Here is an 18,750-nt window from a genome sequence, read left to right as displayed (position 1 = left end):
GCTCTCTCCCTGTGGTAGATTAATGGATAAAGGAAAATTTCCTACACAGCTGATTCTTGCTAGATCTTACCTTACTTTACAGCTCACAGGATTGTGCCCCAAGATTTCTGACATCTGCCAGTGTCCTGGGCTTTGGACTCCTTGTTCAAGCTCTAGAACTGCAGATGTGTTTGGCCAGACAACACTAGAGAGGCAATGGCTTTACCAACTCATGAGACCCAGACAAACACCTTGGTGATTTTGCTTCAGGACAGATGAGATTCTGCCAGAGTGAGAAAGTATGTTTCCTGCTTTCCTGGGTGTGAAGCAAAGCCTGGCGCTGAGACTGAGTGATAGCACTGCTCACACTGTCTGCCTGAGCTTGCAGGCAGCCTGAAACAGGAGCTCTGAGAGTTGTTCTGCTTCCTCCTTCCCTCCAGAACAGGAAATCTCATATACTGGCATGCAAAACAACATGGTAGTTCTGCATTGTCTTAAAGGGGTGGACTGTGATTCAGTAAGAACAGCAAATACTTCTGCTAACAAATATCTGAAACACTAATGAGGAAAAAAAAGAAAACAGATCAAAACTTTTTATTATAAAGGGAATCAGATTTTATTTTTATACCCACAGTTAAAAACATCCATTTCAAAATATTTACAATGACTATATATGAAATAACCTTTGTTAATGAAACACCAACATACAGTACTAGAATATATCCACCAAATTTATAAAGTCTATGTAAGAAGAAAATGTAACAGAAAGAGAGAGAGAGGTAAATAGCATCCATGCACAATCTGCTCTAACATGGTTTTTTTAATACTCTCTACCTTTTAGTTGTGAATGGAGTCACAGGAAATTTTGACCTCATCTCTTGCAAATGCCTCTTGTGACTGAGTTTCTTCAAACTAACAGAAATTTGTGGGTTGTAGCAGTACCAATGCCTAACTTTCCTATGCCAGCCTTTCACAGGGGACCTTGTGCTACAGAGTGGACTCAGAATCTCTCAGCAACCCTGGGAGGTAGCAAGTTTTATGGAAGAATTTGGCAGATGAAAAGCACTGGCTTAAGTGGCTGGCCTAAGGTTGCTTAACAAGGAACAAAACTCACAAGCCCTGCTTCATCTCTCCTAATCTCTCATTAGGGAATAAATTTCCTCTGCTAACCATTATCTGCTTTTGAGATGAGCTCTGTCACAAGGAGGGGCGTTCAATATCATATACCAGGTGACGATGTCGGAAAAAAACCCTGCCTACAGATAAGGACTTGTCTCAGTAAGGATCTGTGATGCAGCAGAGCTGTTACCATGTTCTGGAGTTGAACAGATTATTTTAGTGTAGACACACAGATGGTTCCCTCCTTGCATGTGTACCACTGAGCAACTGCATCCTCTGTAATTAAGAACCCCTGTATATCTTTATCCCTACACTTTCTCTCTCTGTCTTTCTCTCTCTCCATCATCTATGCCTGTATATTTGCCACTCCTACTTGTATCTTATTCAATCATGGGAATATCAAACAGAAAACAGAACAGCAAAATATTTGCTGCCTTATTTTTGTAGATATTTCAATACAAAATTAATCTGATTTCTATTTTTTCCTCAATTTAATGTCTTTAATGTTCACTTATGTGCATATATATATATATATATATTTATATATTTAAAAATGTAACAAAAGGCCCATCCCATTTGTATCAATGGAGAAGTAAAGGGGTCATAATCCTCATTGCCCAACCCACAAGGCACACTCAAACGTAAGTGAGAAAGGCTCTAGGAAGGGAAAAAGATACAGCCCTTGTTTTTGTGGTGCCCTTTAATCATCACTGCTGAGCTTGAAGTTTTATGAAGGTATGGCACAACTTTGCAGAAAAGGAGAAGAGCTGTTTTGGGTCACTTGCAGATTTCTAGCCCCGGAAGTGCTAGATCAGTAGGAGCTGTTTCTCCCTCTCTTTGGTGAAGGAGTTTCTGAGGATTCTAGCTTTGTTATTGATTTTTCTGTGGTGGCAGTGGTGCTGATGGTGGCTGCTTTTGTCTATTGGCCCAACAGTTCTCTCAGCAGAGTAATTCTTCCCCACTCCCAGTAGCCAACCCTCTCCCCTGGACAGCCATCAGCCTTATTTTTTTCTAAGAACAAGGTAGAGGATGCCAATGATGAAACTGAAGCAAAAGCAGATCCAGGCTAATATGAAGCAGTAGCCATGGTGAGGATTTGTGTAGTACTCCATCATGCCTGGGAGCCGAGCTGTGTAAATGGAGACTGCAATAAGGATGCACATCCCTGTAGGAAGGAAGAAGGAAAACAGAGTTGGAAAATGCACAGAAACCAGCATTGCCGCAAGACTTCTGAAATACTGCTGTCCCCTGAGATTGTAATGCGTGTCTTGTGCCATATGAGAGAGGAGCTGCTGCCCATTAGGCTTATTTGTGGAGGATTTCTTTTGCAGCTGTGATGACATAAGACACTTGGGGCTTGTTTAGTGGGTGCCATGAGGAATAAACCTTTGTTAGGAGGAAATCAGTAATAAGATCTGACGACAGTTTGGTGCTACGTGTTGAATCCCATGTGCAGTAGCTGTTTATTCCCCTGCTCCCCTCAAACACTTGAATCCTTTTTATTGTCTTTCAAAGGTATTTTGCAAAACCCACCGGGATTTCCTAATGAAAATCCGGAAATGCTTTCATTATATGCAGAAAAAAAAAAAAATCCCAACCCAACACTTTCCAATTCCCCAGTGCTTTGTTTTGTAACAAAAATTGGGCCACTGGAAACATTTAGCTGGCTGACAACCTCCCCTGATGACCATATGTGGCTACTTGTGTTCACAGAGGCAGTGGGATGCACACGTTGCCGTGGCAGGGTGTGCAGGTGCATACTCACAGCAAACCAGCATGACGGCTCCGGTCATGTAGAAACGTTTGCCTTTTTCCAGGGTGAACAGCTGGATAATGAACAGGACGAGCCCCACAACGGAGAAAATGATTGAGAGGATCATAAAGGCTTGCACGGCTTTGAGGGAAGCTGTCAAAACACGGAGAATAGATTGGCGAAGGTCAGGACTCAGTCTTGGCGCTGCTCATCAATGTCCTGTGATTCACCACGACAAAAGTGCGGATGGAACTTACCCTCATCTTGACTGCTAACTGGCAGCTGAGTGCAGGTCCTGTTGCAAAGCAGCCAGAGTCCTGTTGAGATCGTTCCAACGTTGGAAGAACTCACCATCCAAACCTGAAACAGGATAGAACAGTTGTGTCAAGGGGCAGGAAAGCTTCTTTGCTCTTCTGTCAGACTAAACTGTAAAGTGAGCACAAGTATCCCAACTGATCAAAAATGTCGGCACTAGCGGGTCGCAGTGAGCACCTGGACAGGTGAAATTTGGAACTGGCTTCCAGTGCCAGGAGTCATTTGGTCTGAGCAAAACACCGCGAAGTCTGTTCCAATCACCATGGAGAAATCTCCCAGGTCATCCTGGCCCTCCTCCTGTGCGAGACAGCCGAGGGTCACGGCTGGCCAGGAGGGTGTGAGGAGCCCCCAAAATTCTCTCCGACGGCGGGTGGGGGGCACAGGGCCCCGGGGCAGTGCCACCAGGGGTCCCCCTCGGCCCAGATTTCCCCGGGCCCCACCGCGCCCCTTGGTACGGAGGAACAGCCCAGCCGCCGGCTGGGGGAACATGCCGAACCCCCCAGCCCGACCTGCAGCCTCCCTGATGAAGGGTGTTGAGGTGCTGCTGGCTCTGGGGAGGCGACACACAGAGGTTGCCTCCTGTTCCATCCCGGCTGCCTTCCTGCTCCCTGAGCGCACCCATCACTGTTTCATCTCTCGCCATGACCCTGAGTGGATGTTCCTCATCCTCACCTGAGCGCCCACCCCCTGATCCACCGCATCTAAGGCTGGCTGTCACTGCAGGAGGTGACAGCCACGTCTTGTCCAGGGCAGTCTACTTACGTTGGCAATGGTGGAGACAAAGAGCATGATGACAGTGGCGATGTGAACCACAAAGATACCAGCCAGTAGCACCAACATCTTGGGACTCTCTTCTAGGTGGTGTCACCGACACTGAGAGCTCTGAGGGAGAGCAAGAACAGAGGGAGGATATGAATGGAAGGACTGAGTCAAAGAACAGCATTACCATAAGCTTTGCTTACATGCAAAAGGCTGATCCTAGGTTCGCCCCGGAAATGTGGAATCACCAAAAAAAAGCCTCTAAAAACTTTGTCAAATCTACTCAAGAGGTTAAATAGAGCCTGAAGAGTAAGGAACCAATATGGGAGGAGATGTAGAGCATGGATAGATAACTTGGGGGCATTTTAAAAAAAGCCTGAATATATACACAGGTTGCTTAAATTGATGTGTGTTAATGTAAAGTAAAAATGCCATACTCCAGGCCTACGTTCTAGGATGAGGAGTTTTTGCCCATTCACAGAGGTTAGGAGACATTTTTCTCTCCCTGTTCTCCTCTGGTGTCTCAGCCTCTTCCAGCTGGTCTAGGTCATGGACAGGTGGTATGGAATGGGGGACTGTGGGCTCTTTGGTGCCTCAGCTCTCGAGTAGTTGTGGAGAGAGAGCCAGAGGGATGGCCACTACTCTGTAGATCACTCCTCTGAGTGAAGAGAAGAGTAACCAGAACAGAAATGCTGTGACATTTTCTGGAGCTGGGGAAGATGTCCATGTTTGAAATGAAAACTGCCTGTTTCCCTTTTAAAACCTGAGGCATGCAGGTCACTTTATTAATGCAGCAAGATTCTGTTGTGGTGCAAATTCCTGTTTAGTTTGTTTTGGGTATTTTTGCCCCTGTACCCTAAAAACTTTTACTTTTTTTTAAGATTTCCTGTCATTGATGAACATGTGATTGGAAAGAGAGAGGAATGTTCTTTAGAAAGCTTGCATGACACAGGTTGTCAAGACTGATGGCTTCTCGCTTGAAAACCTGAAATACAAGGAACAAATCTAAGCTGTGAGAATGAGTGCAGACAATTCACACAAATCAAGTGAGTATATTTCAGGCAGAAGCATTTACTGAGTCCACTCTGTGACCAGTAACTTCCTAGAAAGTTTGAGAGGGCTGTGTTGCTCTTTCCCTCAGTAGTGCTGGTACTGAAGAGCAGTATCAAGCATGTAGTTAGCTGTCAAGTTATTTTGGTCCAGGTGACTCAGGTAAGGTCTGATGCTGTCACCATTTGTACAGGGTGTGGCAACACTGTCATGAAACACACTTATACTTTATGATGTCTTTCACACAACTGTGACAAAAGGCTTTGTAAAGTCCCGTTCATGTGGGTTTTTTCACTTGATGACTCCACCTACTCCACTACTGTCTTTCCTCTCATTGTGGCCATGAGTGGGAGTGAATTCCTGTAAAATGCTGCAGCTGTTCCTGACACTGCTTTGGATACAGTTTCCCAAACCACAGTGGGTAGGGCAGGCTTCTCCATCAGTGGCACTTTGGCCAGTTCAGCATTAGCTGGTGACCAGGAAGAATTCCTTGAGTTTAGGATCTCAAGGAACCAGGTCTCTTATGTCACTGCTCCCACCCAAACAAGGCTACTCTTTAGTAAAACAGATTAGGTTTGGTGACTAGTCCCATCTCCTCAGCAAATCTTGTCTACTATGGGGTTTCCTTCACCTGGAGAAATCTCTGGAGATGTTAAGCCCTGACTTGCTCAATGTGGGCCAGGTTTTCTTGTCTGCTTTGGGGCGTCCTAGCAAACTCATTCTCTAGAGCTTGATTTTGGCTGGATGGCCCTGTGACTGTGACCCCTCTTGTCACCGTACCTCCTCTAGTGATGATCTTGGAGAAAGCATAGCCTTCTCAAGACTTTCTCTCTGACTGTAGTGACAGACACTTAGGATGTCAGCACTAAAAACCAGGTTCTCAACAGTATATGCAGGCTACCACATGAACATACTTGACCAAAGAGTTAAGCCCCTTCTTTCCATGGACTGTAAAAGGAACGAGGGTTTCAAAATGCTGGATGGCAACTGATACCCATATCACCACTGCAACTCAAACTGAGGAACTATTGCTGTTGCCATGACTAAGTACCATATCTGCAGGAAACTCCTGAGTCAAATCTTCCTGTCCCTTCGACTATTTCTCTTCTTTTTTTTTATTTTTTTTTTATTATAATTATTTTTTATTTTTTAACCTTGGTTCTTACACAAACTGTAACAAGTGCTCTTGACACTATAGGGTACTGGCAAGCATAAACAAAACTCTGACAAATTTGCCTGCTCTGAAATTTGCCTTTACTGAACAGTGGCTAAACTTTTTTCTTTCTTAGATGGATGTATCTTTCCATGGCCTCTTTAAAATATCATTCAGCACTTTTTTTTATCCTTATCATTTTTAGGACCTTCAAATAAAGCTTTTTACTTGAAAGATAAAAAACCTACTTTCATGGCATCATAAGGACTAGAACAGTCCTTTTAAATGCATCTTTTGTTTGCATTCAGAAATGAAAATGAGGGATAAATGTTACTTTACAATGTAAAAAAGAAACCAACCCAAAATTATGACCTCACACCCAGGACTTTGACCAATACTCTAAGAAAAAACTGAAATCCTTTATTCCCTTTGCTTTCTCTGCCTGTTCTAGCACTGCAGGAGCACAGTGTTAGTTCAGGTGCTTTCAGTGCACCTACTTCCTGAGAACGTCAGCACCTCTCCCTGAATACTCACGCTATCAAATGCAAACTCCCCCAGGGGATATGTGCTCACGGCTTAGTTTTGATTCTTTGTGAGTTAAAGCACAAGCCTCCCTCTGTATTCATTTGCTTTCCCCTTTCTTCATCCCTCTCTGCCTGTTGAATAAAACACGAGAGAACGATCCCAGAGGAGCCGTGGGTGAAGGAATGGCACTGGAATAGATTCGCTTCTGTCTCTGATGCTATGGCGTGGACTTTTCCTCCCATTAGACAGAGAAACTGGCAGAGTGTCAGGGACTGACAGGATACCGTTTCCATTTGTTAAGTGTGAGACATCTTTCTCCACTACAGGGTGGGGTCACATTGCTGGAGCAATAGGACAAAATTGCATGCCTTTTCTTCCATTCTCCTACCTAAACTGCAGCTGCATTTGGAGTTCCTCAGGCTCTTCTTGGGCTATGAGTCAGTCTTAGCCTTCCTAGAGCCACCAGTTTTTTCCACTGACTCACCCCAAAGCTCTCAAACCCCACAATAATTTAACCCTGAAAGACTGAGTGCTCAGGACACTGTCAGTTTTAGGACTGCTTCTCAAGAACCAGTCAAGCAAACAATTTGTGAATCTTCCCCAAGCATCTTTCAGAGGAGAGAGACCGATTAAGCCAAGAAACAAAGGAATGAGATATAACAGTAGGAATACTGAGCTGGGGCAGGCTGGTGGGAAAGTGAATGTCATGCACCTGCTCAGCAGCCTGCATGAGTCAAGAGAAGATCTTGTGCTGATAACAGTGGACTGACTTCCCTTTTCATGGGTGATGGATGAAGAAGAATAACAAGCCACACCAACAGTAAGCACAAATAAGAATTACCATAGGAGCCTTCAGTACAAAAAAAAAAAAAAAACCTGCAGAGAAGCATGACAGACTCTTAGTTGTGTAGAAACTATTTCCCTGACCATGCAGGGGTACACATACTGGAGAACAACACACAGCTCTGCTGCACCCCAGTTCAAGTGCAAGCAGGCTGGTACTATCTATTGAAAACTAAGACAAAGTCTTCTCATGCAGGCAGGTTGTTGCCACCCATATCACCCCTCTGTCTACTGAAGTGTTTTGGATCCTTCTGTCTGAGGGCAATACTGAGAAGTGCGTCCTTGCCCCTGGTTTGCTGCTTAGCAAAGGATCAGGATGGAATGTGAAGTGCCACTTGGAGATATGATAAAAGCCAGTGGTATAGTTTCTCAAATATAGGGAGTGAGTTACCCAAGAGGGTAAGCCAGATTAGGTAGAGGTTCTTTGCTTCTGACAGAAAGTGCATTGCAGTGAAAGGACTAGAGGGTGAGTGTACAGGATTTTTCTGCAGGAACAATGGGGTTGTTTCGGGTGAAAAATCAGGGCACTCTCAACTAAATTTGAAATATTTCAGATCTCAAGTACTTCATCTGACTTCCATTTCCATCTTCCTCTGTGAACTGAGGTCCCTGTTTGGGACTGCCTCTCCCAGGCTGAGTTGGTGAAGTATACTGTGAGAAATGCTGGCTGAGGTGAGAACCCAGCCAATATCCTGTATCTCCCTATTGTGTCCAGGGAACAGAGGACATCTAAATCACACTACCTGTGCAAACTGGTGGCCTCTGACTCCTTTCAAAGTGAGTTTTTCAGCTGAAGACCCTTTACTTTGATACATTAGATTTCTCAACAATGGAGAGATGGCCTTTCGGGGAAAAAACAAATGCTTTTGGTTAGAATGTTAACAAAAATCTCCATAGATTGAAAACCACTAACACAAAAGAAATTCTGCCTTTCCCAGCTGCTACTACAGAATATAAGGAAGGCAGCAGTAAGTCACACCTGTGGTCTGACTCTCCCAGTCTCTGATGGGGACAATAGGAGGTCCGATATTTAGAGAAAGCATGTGAACTTGGCCACTGTCTGAGTGGCACAGAATCCCAGCAGGAATATTGGTGGTTGAAATCAGGGCCAAAGCCACTTGGAAAGGGAGGAGAAAACTGGAGAGTAATGGACAGAAAGTAAAAACTGTTTGGTATTGTTTGAGACAGCCACAAACTTCCACCTCCGTTACCAGCACATTCCTCAGTGCAAAGCCAACCCACAAATAGCAACACTGCCATGCTGCTACCAGTAAGGGAAACCTCAGTGTGGGATAAAACCTTCTGCAGAATTTATACATATGCCTTTTGATTGAGCTGAGGCCATCACTGCATCTTAGACCTGCTACAAGTGCACACCTTGTCCTTGTGTGGGCTATGAGCATCAGTCCTCATTGTGCCCAGAACCATTTGGCAGGATGCAAAAATGTGAATATCTCTCTGATATTTTGGGGGCATGATGACTTTGGACATGTCACATTGTTACTAGAAAGCTCATGACAACTTTAAACAACAGGGAAGAATCTTTTTGCATTTACCCTTTGCTCTGTCTCTTGCTTCAGATCCTGATGAATCCAGAGTCCTTGCTGACTCCAGACTTTCACAAACTACTGTATGTCTGCACTGCTGTTGACAGCCTGGTTTTGGCAGACCAGCCTGACTCAATTTACAAGTTAGATGCTTTTTATAGACATGTGGATGAGTAGGCTGGTGCCTCTGGAAAGAGATTTCACATGTGTGGGAGAAGGGTTGGGCATGAGGCGTGTGTGGGCACACGGAGACCTTTGGAGTCTCTGGTTTATGGCAGTGAGATTTCACGTACATGTGGGTAGTGGCTGTGATGATCACATGGGGTACAGCAAGGTTGTAAAAGCAGCAGATCAATGTCAACCAAAAGGAGAGTGTAGACCAGCCTGAGGGGCTACAACTGAAAATAAGTTGAAGTAAATAGAAGATTTTGTCTGGTTCTTGTGAAGCATTTCCTGGTGGAGTGGACTCCAAGAGATGAGTGGAACTGCCTTCCCAAGGGAGAGGGGAAACACCAGCATGGGAAAAATGCCTTATGGGATCTGACAAATTCCTCAAGAATCCACCCCTGGTGATGAACCTCCACTGACCAAGAGATGCAGAGGGGAGTCACAAAAGATGACACATAAGGGTTTTCCAGCTCTCATGCTCATGATTCATGTGAGAGCGGGGAAATATCAGAACTCCTAGGGCAGACAGTGAGAAACTGGAATTTTCTCCAGAAGAAACCACCCTCGAGCGCTCAGCCATGTGACAACATCAACTGAAACTCCAGTGCTCGCTTGGTAGTCAGAAAGGGAAGAGACAGCTGCCTGGAGCCTGGCAGGCAGCCAGCAGCCACTGCTGGAGGAAAACACTATCACTCCTCACTCTAGGCACACCAAGGAAGGGCTGGGACTGATGGGCAGCTAGTAAGAGGGAGGGGTGGGGAAGGGGACCCCAGAGCTAATGGAGGCACAGAAGTGTTCCTCTGCACATCCAGAGGGGTGATCTCACCCCTTGGAGCACTGCTGGGTGGTCCCTGGGTTGGTTAACTAGGCACTGTAGTTGCTGGCAGGAGCTCCAACAGGTTTCTGAGATACACAAGAAACGTTTGTGGGAGGACTGACAGTCTGGGCGTTGACGTGTGGTGTGTAGGGGTGTGCATCTGCAGCTCTGTGTGGCTCCCTCTATGAATGGGAGTGCATCCGTGCGTTCCCTGTGAACTCTGTGTGTGTGTCTGTGTGTGTGCACAGCTTCTTATGGGTGCACGGATCTATCTGTGCCACACTGGCAGTGCCCACGTGGGAGAAACTATCTGACAGCTTTGACAGGAAAGCTCAGGTTACAGAGTGGTATGAGCAAAAGTACACAGGTCACTTCTGCTGGGACTTCCTGCTTTTCCTCTTTGCAACAGCCCTTAGAGGTTGAAGGACTGTGAAGTCCACATCAGCTGTGTTTTGGTTGCATTCTTGGATTAAAACTGCAGTCCTGTGGATTACATAGACAGTTTTGTCTAGATATTCCTGTTTTTCTTTTCCAAAAGAGTGTAACTCTAAAAAAGAAGTTGTATCTTATACTGTGTCTGTCTCTCAAAACTGCAAAACCTCTGAACATGCCAGTACAGACACTGAAGTCAGTGACACTCAGGCATCTAAAGAGTCTTAGCTTTTGGGTCAGTTTGCTTTCAGGGTGCCTTTGCTCCTGCAAGAAATCTTGGAAAAGACTGTGCAGGCAGGATTCAAATGCAAAACGGTGTGGAAGCTCTTTCTTTCAACCAAAGTGCATAAGTGATGAACTGGGGGAGCATGTATATAAAGCAGACACAGGGGGACGCTGTGCAGGCTGGAGCTACTCAGTGCTCTGTGCAGGATGGGATAAAGGTGGTTGTGGTGTAAAATACCTCATCTGGCTTTCAGAGGGCTCCTTACACCTGTGGTCAGTACCATATAAGTTGGCTCATGTTACATGTGGATTTGGAGGCATCAGGAGCTGCCCTGCTGAGGGCACACCATGCTGGCTGAGTTGCAGCCACTGGAGGCCAGCTAGCAGGGGGGTTGGCTCAGCTGCCTAAGGTGCCATAGCCCATGGATGTGCCCAGCTCTCCTTCAGCAATGGATCACATTCCTGGAGCTGGTCTTCAGCAATCCTCTGACCAGCCTGCTCCAGCCTCTGAGCATTTTGCCCCCTCTTGCTCCCATGGCTGTCACTATCCTTCCCAGAGGCTTTCTGGAGCCCACACAGGGGAGATATCTCTCTGGAATGAGAAGAATGCAGACAATGGACCCAGTCGTGGTGGCTGCTTTCACAACTCCCCTGTTCAGCAGACTCTGCCCTGCGAGGGCAAAAGGACAACAAAGGTCCTCACCCTGGTTTTCCTCAAATACAAACATACTGCCAGGTGGCCCCACATCACAAGTGCTAAGCCTTCAGCATGAGTCACTGTTCACCTGTGTCAGCCACTCCAGTGCTCAGAGTTCAGTGTGTTTCCTGCAGGACTGGGGATGACCTAGCCCAGATCTGTCCCCGGGCCCTCGTCATGGGTGTCTCCCCATGCCTCTGTTACAGACTGGTTTTCACAGGGTAAAGGGGAAAGATCTTAATTATGATCTTGGCAAATTTGTCACTCCCTTGGGCAATGTAGGTTCTGGAGCTGAGTTGTCCTAACCTGTCCCTCCCTTCTATGACAAGTCACGGGCTATATTTGGTCTTACCAAGAGAGCAGCTTCCATATACTCTCTGCCCTCCTGAAAACAGTTCAGGAGGAGCAGGGTGCATGAAGCTGCAAATTTGGCCATTTTCCTTTGTTCACTGTCAATGTGTTCTAGCTAAAGAGGTACTTTCCAAAACTCTCCCAGCAGTGTTTGAAGAAATCACACTCCAGATGGCAGCCCCGAGATGTGCTCCTTTGCTGCTCTCCCTGCAGTGTAATGGCAGAAAGCAGCTTAAGAGGCACTCCAGATTTCCCTCTGGGCAGTTTATACGGGGAACTGCTGCTACACCCTGTGCCATGCTGTGGGATGACTGCATGTGGACTGGCCCTGACAGAGGATCAATGCAGGCATAATTGAGATGTGCTTCAGCACTTTTGTTCACTGCCACTTGTTACACCACTATGTGTTAGGCTATGAGTTAGTTATCAATCCTGGCAGGGCCATGGACAAGAGCCTCCTTTTCTGTGAATGCTGCTCTGCCTCAGCAGAAAAGACCAATGAAGTATTAAGCATCCATCTTCAGATGTGAATATTGGAAATCCCCTTCCTTGCCCTCCCTTTTAGAGGGGTAACAGAACAGGCCTCTTACTTCTCCCTGCCTTGAAGGAAGGGAAAATAAATCTCATCTTTCAGTTTTATCTCATTAATTTTTTTGTTGGAAAACAAAGGAAGGAAAAAAATTAGGAGTGCCATGCCTTGCAGCCTGCCTTGTGTTGTGCTGGGTGACAATGCTGTCACTTCCCTATTGAAAGGTACAGGCACAGGAACCTGTTGAGATCAAATAAGGCTATTTCTTGCCTTACAGGGCACTTGAGCATCTGAGGGTGAATTCCAGCCCACCACCTCCTTTGCCATCCATGCAGCACTTAGCGAAGGGAGCACTAAGTGAGCTGGAGGTGAGCAAGGGGAGCCCTGCCATGGGAGGGGTGTCCCAGCAGCCATCTGGGGATTGGGGGATCTGTGAAGCCCCACGGGAGCCGGCAGGGCTATGGAAGCAGGCTCCCTCCCGCTTTCCCTCGCTCTGAGGAAACAGAAGAGGGAACAGGCTGAGTGCCGTGTGCGAGCCTTGTGGCTGGGAGGGTGAGGAATAGAAGGATTAGTGCTTGCAGCAAATCTCCCCAGTCTCATTACAAGCAAGGCCCTGAGGTGGGTCTTTTACCAAAAACATGCTGGCTATTATCAGCAAATCTCCCAGAACTGTTTCAAAATACAACCTCTGCTCCACCCCAGACCACCAAACAGTAATTCCTGCGTGCACTTGCATTGCTCCCACACTGCAAAATTGAAAGACCACCGGCTAGGCCAGAAGGGCCGGTTTTACAAGCCCAGGGCTCGCTGTCCTCAGCAGGGTCTCAGCAGGGCAGCACTAGCAGCCCTGCAGCTGAGGCACCCACGCCAAAACTTGGTGCTTCTCCGCAGAATCCCACTGCATTAATCCCTCCTGCCTTAGTGTGTCCCTGGGTGTGGCTGGACTGCGTAGCTGTCGGACATCTCCCCTGGGATGGCGTGTGCCCAGTGGAGATCCCCGCTGGCACGCAGGGACAGCCGGGATGGATGGCTCAGGCCGTGTGTCACGCCTTTGGGTGGTTAGTCACAGCTGGGAGAGCTGCCACAGAAGCCTACTGACAGGAATTCCTTAGGTGGGTGTGCAGGGCCTCCCGGGAAGGCGCTGCATTTCAGGGGGTGCTTCCAGGCACTGCGGTGTTAGTAAGGTACCTCAGTTTTGATCCTTTTCTGATGCTAATCCCCAAGGGAGCAAATAGAAATAAGCTGCCTTCAAGCCCTCACTCTCTCAGTGCTCCCAGTCACCAGGTGGATTGGGTGGAGGCATTTGGCTGGCTTAAACCCCAGTTATCATAGGAACAGTAGCTAAAGGGCTCCAAGTTTTCACACTCTTCATGCCCACCTCCCTTGAGTGTTTGCTCAGAAAAGAATCCTACTACATCCAGAAATGTCAAGTGGGCAGTTCCTGGGCAAATCTCCTCTCAGAGGTGCCTTGAGGTATTCAAAGCTTCTGAGTGAAAGTTGTTCTGTGGCCACAGCATTTTTTTAAAAATCAATATGATTTAATTGTTAATCATATTAAATTACAACTTCCAAAAATGCTTTTTGTCCATTCTGGTTTCTGACTGCCCTGGAAACACTCACTGCCTCACGTAGTTTCCCCACCACTCCAACACATTTATTTCTCAGTCAGGAGGCACCACTGCATGCAACAGGGCCAGAGGGGACTTAAAAATTCACAAAATCCGTCCTATTTCTAAAAAGTTAGTCAGCTCAGCTTCCAGTTCATTCATATAGTAATAATCCACAGTCCTGGCCTGAGCCCCACCCATTCCTGTCCGTACTGGGCTAAATACTGTTCAGACTCTTTCAAACCCTTGAAACTGGGCAGGGGCAGGCTGAGTTCCTGCAACAGGAACCAGTGCGGTGCCAACAAACCGACTGTGCTGCACTCCCTTTCTCAGACCTCAAAAATAGTTCAGATTTGACCGCAGGATGCAAACCATAGCAGACAGATGAAACAAGAGAAATGGTGAAGAAGAGGAGGGAAAGAAGAAAGGGGTAGTTGCATGGGAAAAGGCAGGTGAAGAGGGAAGAGTTGCCAGTCTCTGGAATCCTACACTTCCCATCAGTGTCTCTATCTCCTTGACACAACCTACCAGCAGACCATGGTGCTCCTAGCAATTCCCCCCACTCCCCCCCTTTGCCCCGCAGTGCTCCCCACTCCAGTGTCTGTGCTGCCACAGAAGGTGTAACGCGCATTTCTACCCTTCACGTGGCTTTGCCCAAGAACTGGGGTTTGGCTTCAGCCTCAGGAGCCAGAACCCCTAGGAAAAGAGAGATTGTCTCCATTATACCCCAGAGTCTGCACCTTTGGGGCTTCTCAGTCTTCACTTGGAATGATTGCTGTTGTTTTAAATTAGAGCTTGGCAAACTAATTACGGAGGGGAGAGAGACAAGCAGAAATATTTGAGCGCCAGAGAAACTGAGCCTGCAGCCCTAATTCCAGGGAGGCATTTTTCCACGTTTGTCAACAATGCTACTCCAAAAGCACAGAGCAGCTCCTGAGCGTGAGCTGGCCCAGGTTTTGCACGTGTCCTGGAGGTGAAAATAACATTGCTGCTGCCAGCACTCCAAGGCTGCAGACAGGGCACCTTGCAGCGCCCCTTTGCCCCGTAACGCAGCTGGATTGCAAAGCGAAAGATGAAAATTAAGGTGCGTGCCATGGCCAGCTCGAGTGCCAAGATGAAGAGAGGTGAAGGAGCAGAGGAGAAGGGCAGACTGGTGCTGCTAGGAGAGGGGAGCAGCCACTGAGGGAGAAAAGTTGGTGAGGATTTTCGAGAACAGCTCTTACCGTGTGGGCTGGGGCCGGTGCTGGCACCTGTGGAAGAAGGAGCGTGCTGGGCTGCAGTGCCGATGTCCTGGAGTGCGGAGCTGGAGTGAAGGGGAGTGACCTGTGGTGGTTTAAGTTTCCTCCGGTGGTGTGGGAGGGTGGTGTCTTTCCACTCTGTTTTAAAGGAGTTACTATGAATCAGACTGCCTTTAAAGAGAAGGGGAAAAAAATAAAATTAATGAGCTACGCCCTGTTTTGTTGGCAGGGTGTCAAGAGTCTCTGGGAGGAAACCAGCGATTCAAAGAAATCTGCAGGGCTGCCTCTGACTCAGTGTGCAGCACAGAGACCGCAGCCTGGAAAAACGGCTGACGCTGATCCAGCTGAGTAAGAGAGGCCCACAACAGCATCTGTTTATAAAACTGAACTTCTGGTTGTCATAAAAAAAAAAAAAAAGTATAGTTACAAATGTGGCAACAGGGCTTCAACAATAAAATCACTCAAACAAACAGTGGGTTGGCAGGGGGGATCCCGAGGCTGGGTGAGTCACCACGTCCCCTCCCCGTGCTGCATGGAGAGAAGTCGCTGAGGCTGGCAGCACGGGGGAATTCAAATCGGACCTGTGAGGTTGGCATGGACAAGACTTTGGGGAATATATCAAAGAACAGAGATGCTCAAAATGCAGCTCTGGCCTGGTGGTGACTCTGGAACAATTTGGCCAGATTGTGGTGGTTTGCTTCCACAGAGAGAGCAGGCAGGGAAGAAGAAATAAGGAGCTTGTTAGTCACAGTTTTCTGAGGTCAGCATTTCTTGCCATCTTAAAGACTTCTAAAAATAGATCCTTTACATTTGCTGAGAATTGGCTGGTGGAATTGTCTCATAGATGCTACAGGCAAGATTGAATAGGGATGTTCTTGAGATGTGGGTGAAAGGGGAAGAAGTTTGTCAGAAAGCATCCGTGTTAAAATGCGATCCGTACTGTGACAGAGTTGGCTGTCTGCTACTGCAAGGAATCAACCCTGCCTTTGCAAGGCCCAGCAAGAGACAAGCAGGTACTGACAAAATACCTGGCAAAGGCCTTTTCCACTTTAATGAGGATGACACTGGATTGCCTTTATTTGAAGAACAAAGCTGATTCTCTTTGAAATCTACACAGATTAAAAGATCTTGCTGATTTTCAGATTATTCCTTCTGTCTGTTGTTATTGATATGTGTCTGGTCTAATTTTAGACTATAGCAACCTGCTTTAAAAAAGAGCTATGGATAAAACAGCAGCAAAGATGACACATGTGGTGGGCAAAGACAATCCCATGGGAATTTTTCCACTCATGGAAAGTAAAGACAATCTTTTTTCCTCCAGGATAAAATAAGCCTAACTGTGTTTAATACCGCTGAATTAGAATGTGCTTCTTGTTGATTTATGTGAATACAATATTCAGGGAAAGGAAAGTTTATTTGCTTACCCTGCAGTAGAAGCTGGCAGTTGCATTGAGCTGCACCATCCATTTCCCCTGCGGTGTTCCCCTGGCAGAGTTATTGGAATGAGGGATGCTCAGCTCCATACAAAATACTAGTGTGAAGGCTCCCAACTGTGTTGACCAGAGTTCAGCTGTGGTGAAGTATCCTGTGCCCCAGACCTGCTCACAAGTGACCGCCCACCTGCCAGGGAGCAGCTGCCTGCAATCACAGAATTTCTTACTGGGACCCTGCAGATGGAACACCTGTATCAAAAAGACAACATGTGGGACAACAACCGTGGAGCCCCCTAAGGGGCTGGGTATGAAGTGAGACGTGGTTGGCAAAGCATTATTTGTCCAAAAAGAGCAAACTAGTTTTGTGCAAACTGCCCTCTAACCTGGGAGGCCGTGACAGGCAATGGCCAATATCAGAGGCTTCACAGGGAGGCAGAGGTGTTCTGCAGCATCAGCTTCCCCACAGGAGCATTGCTTTCTAGCTCTCCATCTGGAAGGGTTGGTGCCCAGCCAGCAGAGAGGAGAAGAGTAACCGGACAGGCCGCACAGGCTGTGACCGTGGCCCCGGAGGAGAGCTGGTACCCTGCCAACAACTGGCTTCATCCCTGCTGCCAGACCTGTCAAGCCAGAATGAGAGGGGGTAACAGCACGTGCCAAGTGAACAAGAGTGCGGATAGATGCTCCTGTTTGGGAACAATGCTGTGTGTCAGCAAGATGATGGTTTAAGGAAGAGGGTGTCCTTCTCATGCCAAGGTACAATGGGGACAGGGGAGAGTTCAGCTTCCATTTAGCATATTGGTAGCTTGTTGAGATAATTCTACTTTTCATCTGGATACTGAGAAAGGGTAGGAGTGAGAGAACTTCCTACCAGTAGCTTAAGGAAGGAGAAAGTTTCAAGTTGATAAGATTTAGCATGTTTTCTGTAGCTGTTTCTGTGGATGAAGGGTCAGCCCGATATGTCTTTGTGTGTGTGATGGAGAACCAGCTTTATCCGCTCATCCAGAGAAGAGGCTGGTATTTGTATGTTTCTGTAGCAATTTCTTCCTTTATGGTGCGTGGTTTCCACAAGGCAGGTTGTAATAAAAAACCCATGACATGAAAAGTCTCAACATGAGATCAAAAGTCTTAAGCATTCTGCAGGTTTGACACACAAAGGCTGAATTACCTAAGATTCCCATGCCATAGTTCATGGTGTCCCTTGACTTAAGCATCACTCATTTCACAGGCTTTTCTGAGTGCCTGCAGTTTGTTAATTGGAGGTGGTCAGGTCAAAGCCATGAGAATTTCAGATGTGAGAGTCTGGATTAGCATTTCCACGGGCAATGAGAGGGTGAAGCTTTCCCACGTGTGCCATGCCTTTGCTGAAGTTCTTCCCAAACAAGCAGCTTGCAGCTGTTGTAACTCTGCTTGTTTTGCCATTACCCACACATTTGCAGGCATTACTACTGTCTGTGAACAGTAGCCCTTGGCATTAGAGGTGAGTGTCCACAGTGACATTAGATAAGACAAGCATTAAGCCTCTGCAAGCCCAGATCAAAGGAGGAATAGAGGATACGACTGGGAAATGGAGTGTGGAGTTAGGAGTGGGGGAGGCATGGTCAGGCTTGGCTGGAAACAGGTCTAGAATGTATCTAGAACAGATTGTTTTTAGAGACTGGGGGTGCCAGGAGAAATAGACCATACGTGATGTCTCTGCACTTTTAGCAGATGCAAGAATCTATCCTTGGGAAAGTTCTGTAACTGAGTTTCCATGCTCTCAGCAGGAATTTAACTTTATGCTATTTGGATGTGCTTTTCTGGCTAACTATCTGCAAACACATATTGCACATTAAGCCCCCCCCCAGTCTAAACAGCATATCTCTCTACCTAAAGTGTTCCTCTCTCTTATATGTGCTATTTACTCTGTGCATCATCTTGCTGGCTGATTACAGGACAAATGGAAGTGATGTGATGTTCGCTACTTCTACACTTGTCATGACATGGGGAAGGCGGGGTTGAGCCTCAGCTGGTGTGTGGGTTTAAAGAAATAGAAACCAGCGAGTTTCATACTGCTCTGTAGTGGTGTAACTGATCTGTTTGTGTGTGTGTTGTGGGGTTATCCATGTGATACAATAATTTGCAGAGACATCAGATACATCTCAGAGACGTATGATAAACTGCATTTGTCACACCTGACTGCAGGGCTTAAAATGTGAGCAGTCATCCACTGA

At 46.8% G+C, this 18,750-nt stretch overlaps 1 protein-coding gene across 1 annotated transcript; it reads right to left on the bottom strand.

The window, feature by feature from the left end:
- Positions 1 to 570: 570 nt before the first annotated feature.
- On the bottom strand, positions 571 to 15,268 carry EMP1 (epithelial membrane protein 1). Its single transcript, XM_015629479.2, has 5 exons — positions 15,093 to 15,268; positions 3,929 to 4,048; positions 3,109 to 3,211; positions 2,864 to 3,004; positions 571 to 2,263 (listed from the first exon to the last, which is right to left on the bottom strand). The coding sequence occupies exons 2-5, from the start codon at positions 4,004 to 4,006 to the stop codon at positions 2,100 to 2,102; spliced, it is 486 nt and encodes a 161-aa protein (XP_015484965.1). The 5' UTR covers positions 4,007 to 4,048; positions 15,093 to 15,268; the 3' UTR covers positions 571 to 2,099.
- Positions 15,269 to 18,750: the final 3,482 nt, after the last annotated feature.

Source organism: Parus major, chromosome 1A (assembly GCF_001522545.3).
Source record: "Parus major isolate Abel chromosome 1A, Parus_major1.1, whole genome shotgun sequence".
NCBI classification, from domain to species: domain Eukaryota; kingdom Metazoa; phylum Chordata; class Aves; order Passeriformes; family Paridae; genus Parus; species Parus major.
This window is presented reverse-complemented; position numbering and strand designations above follow the sequence as displayed.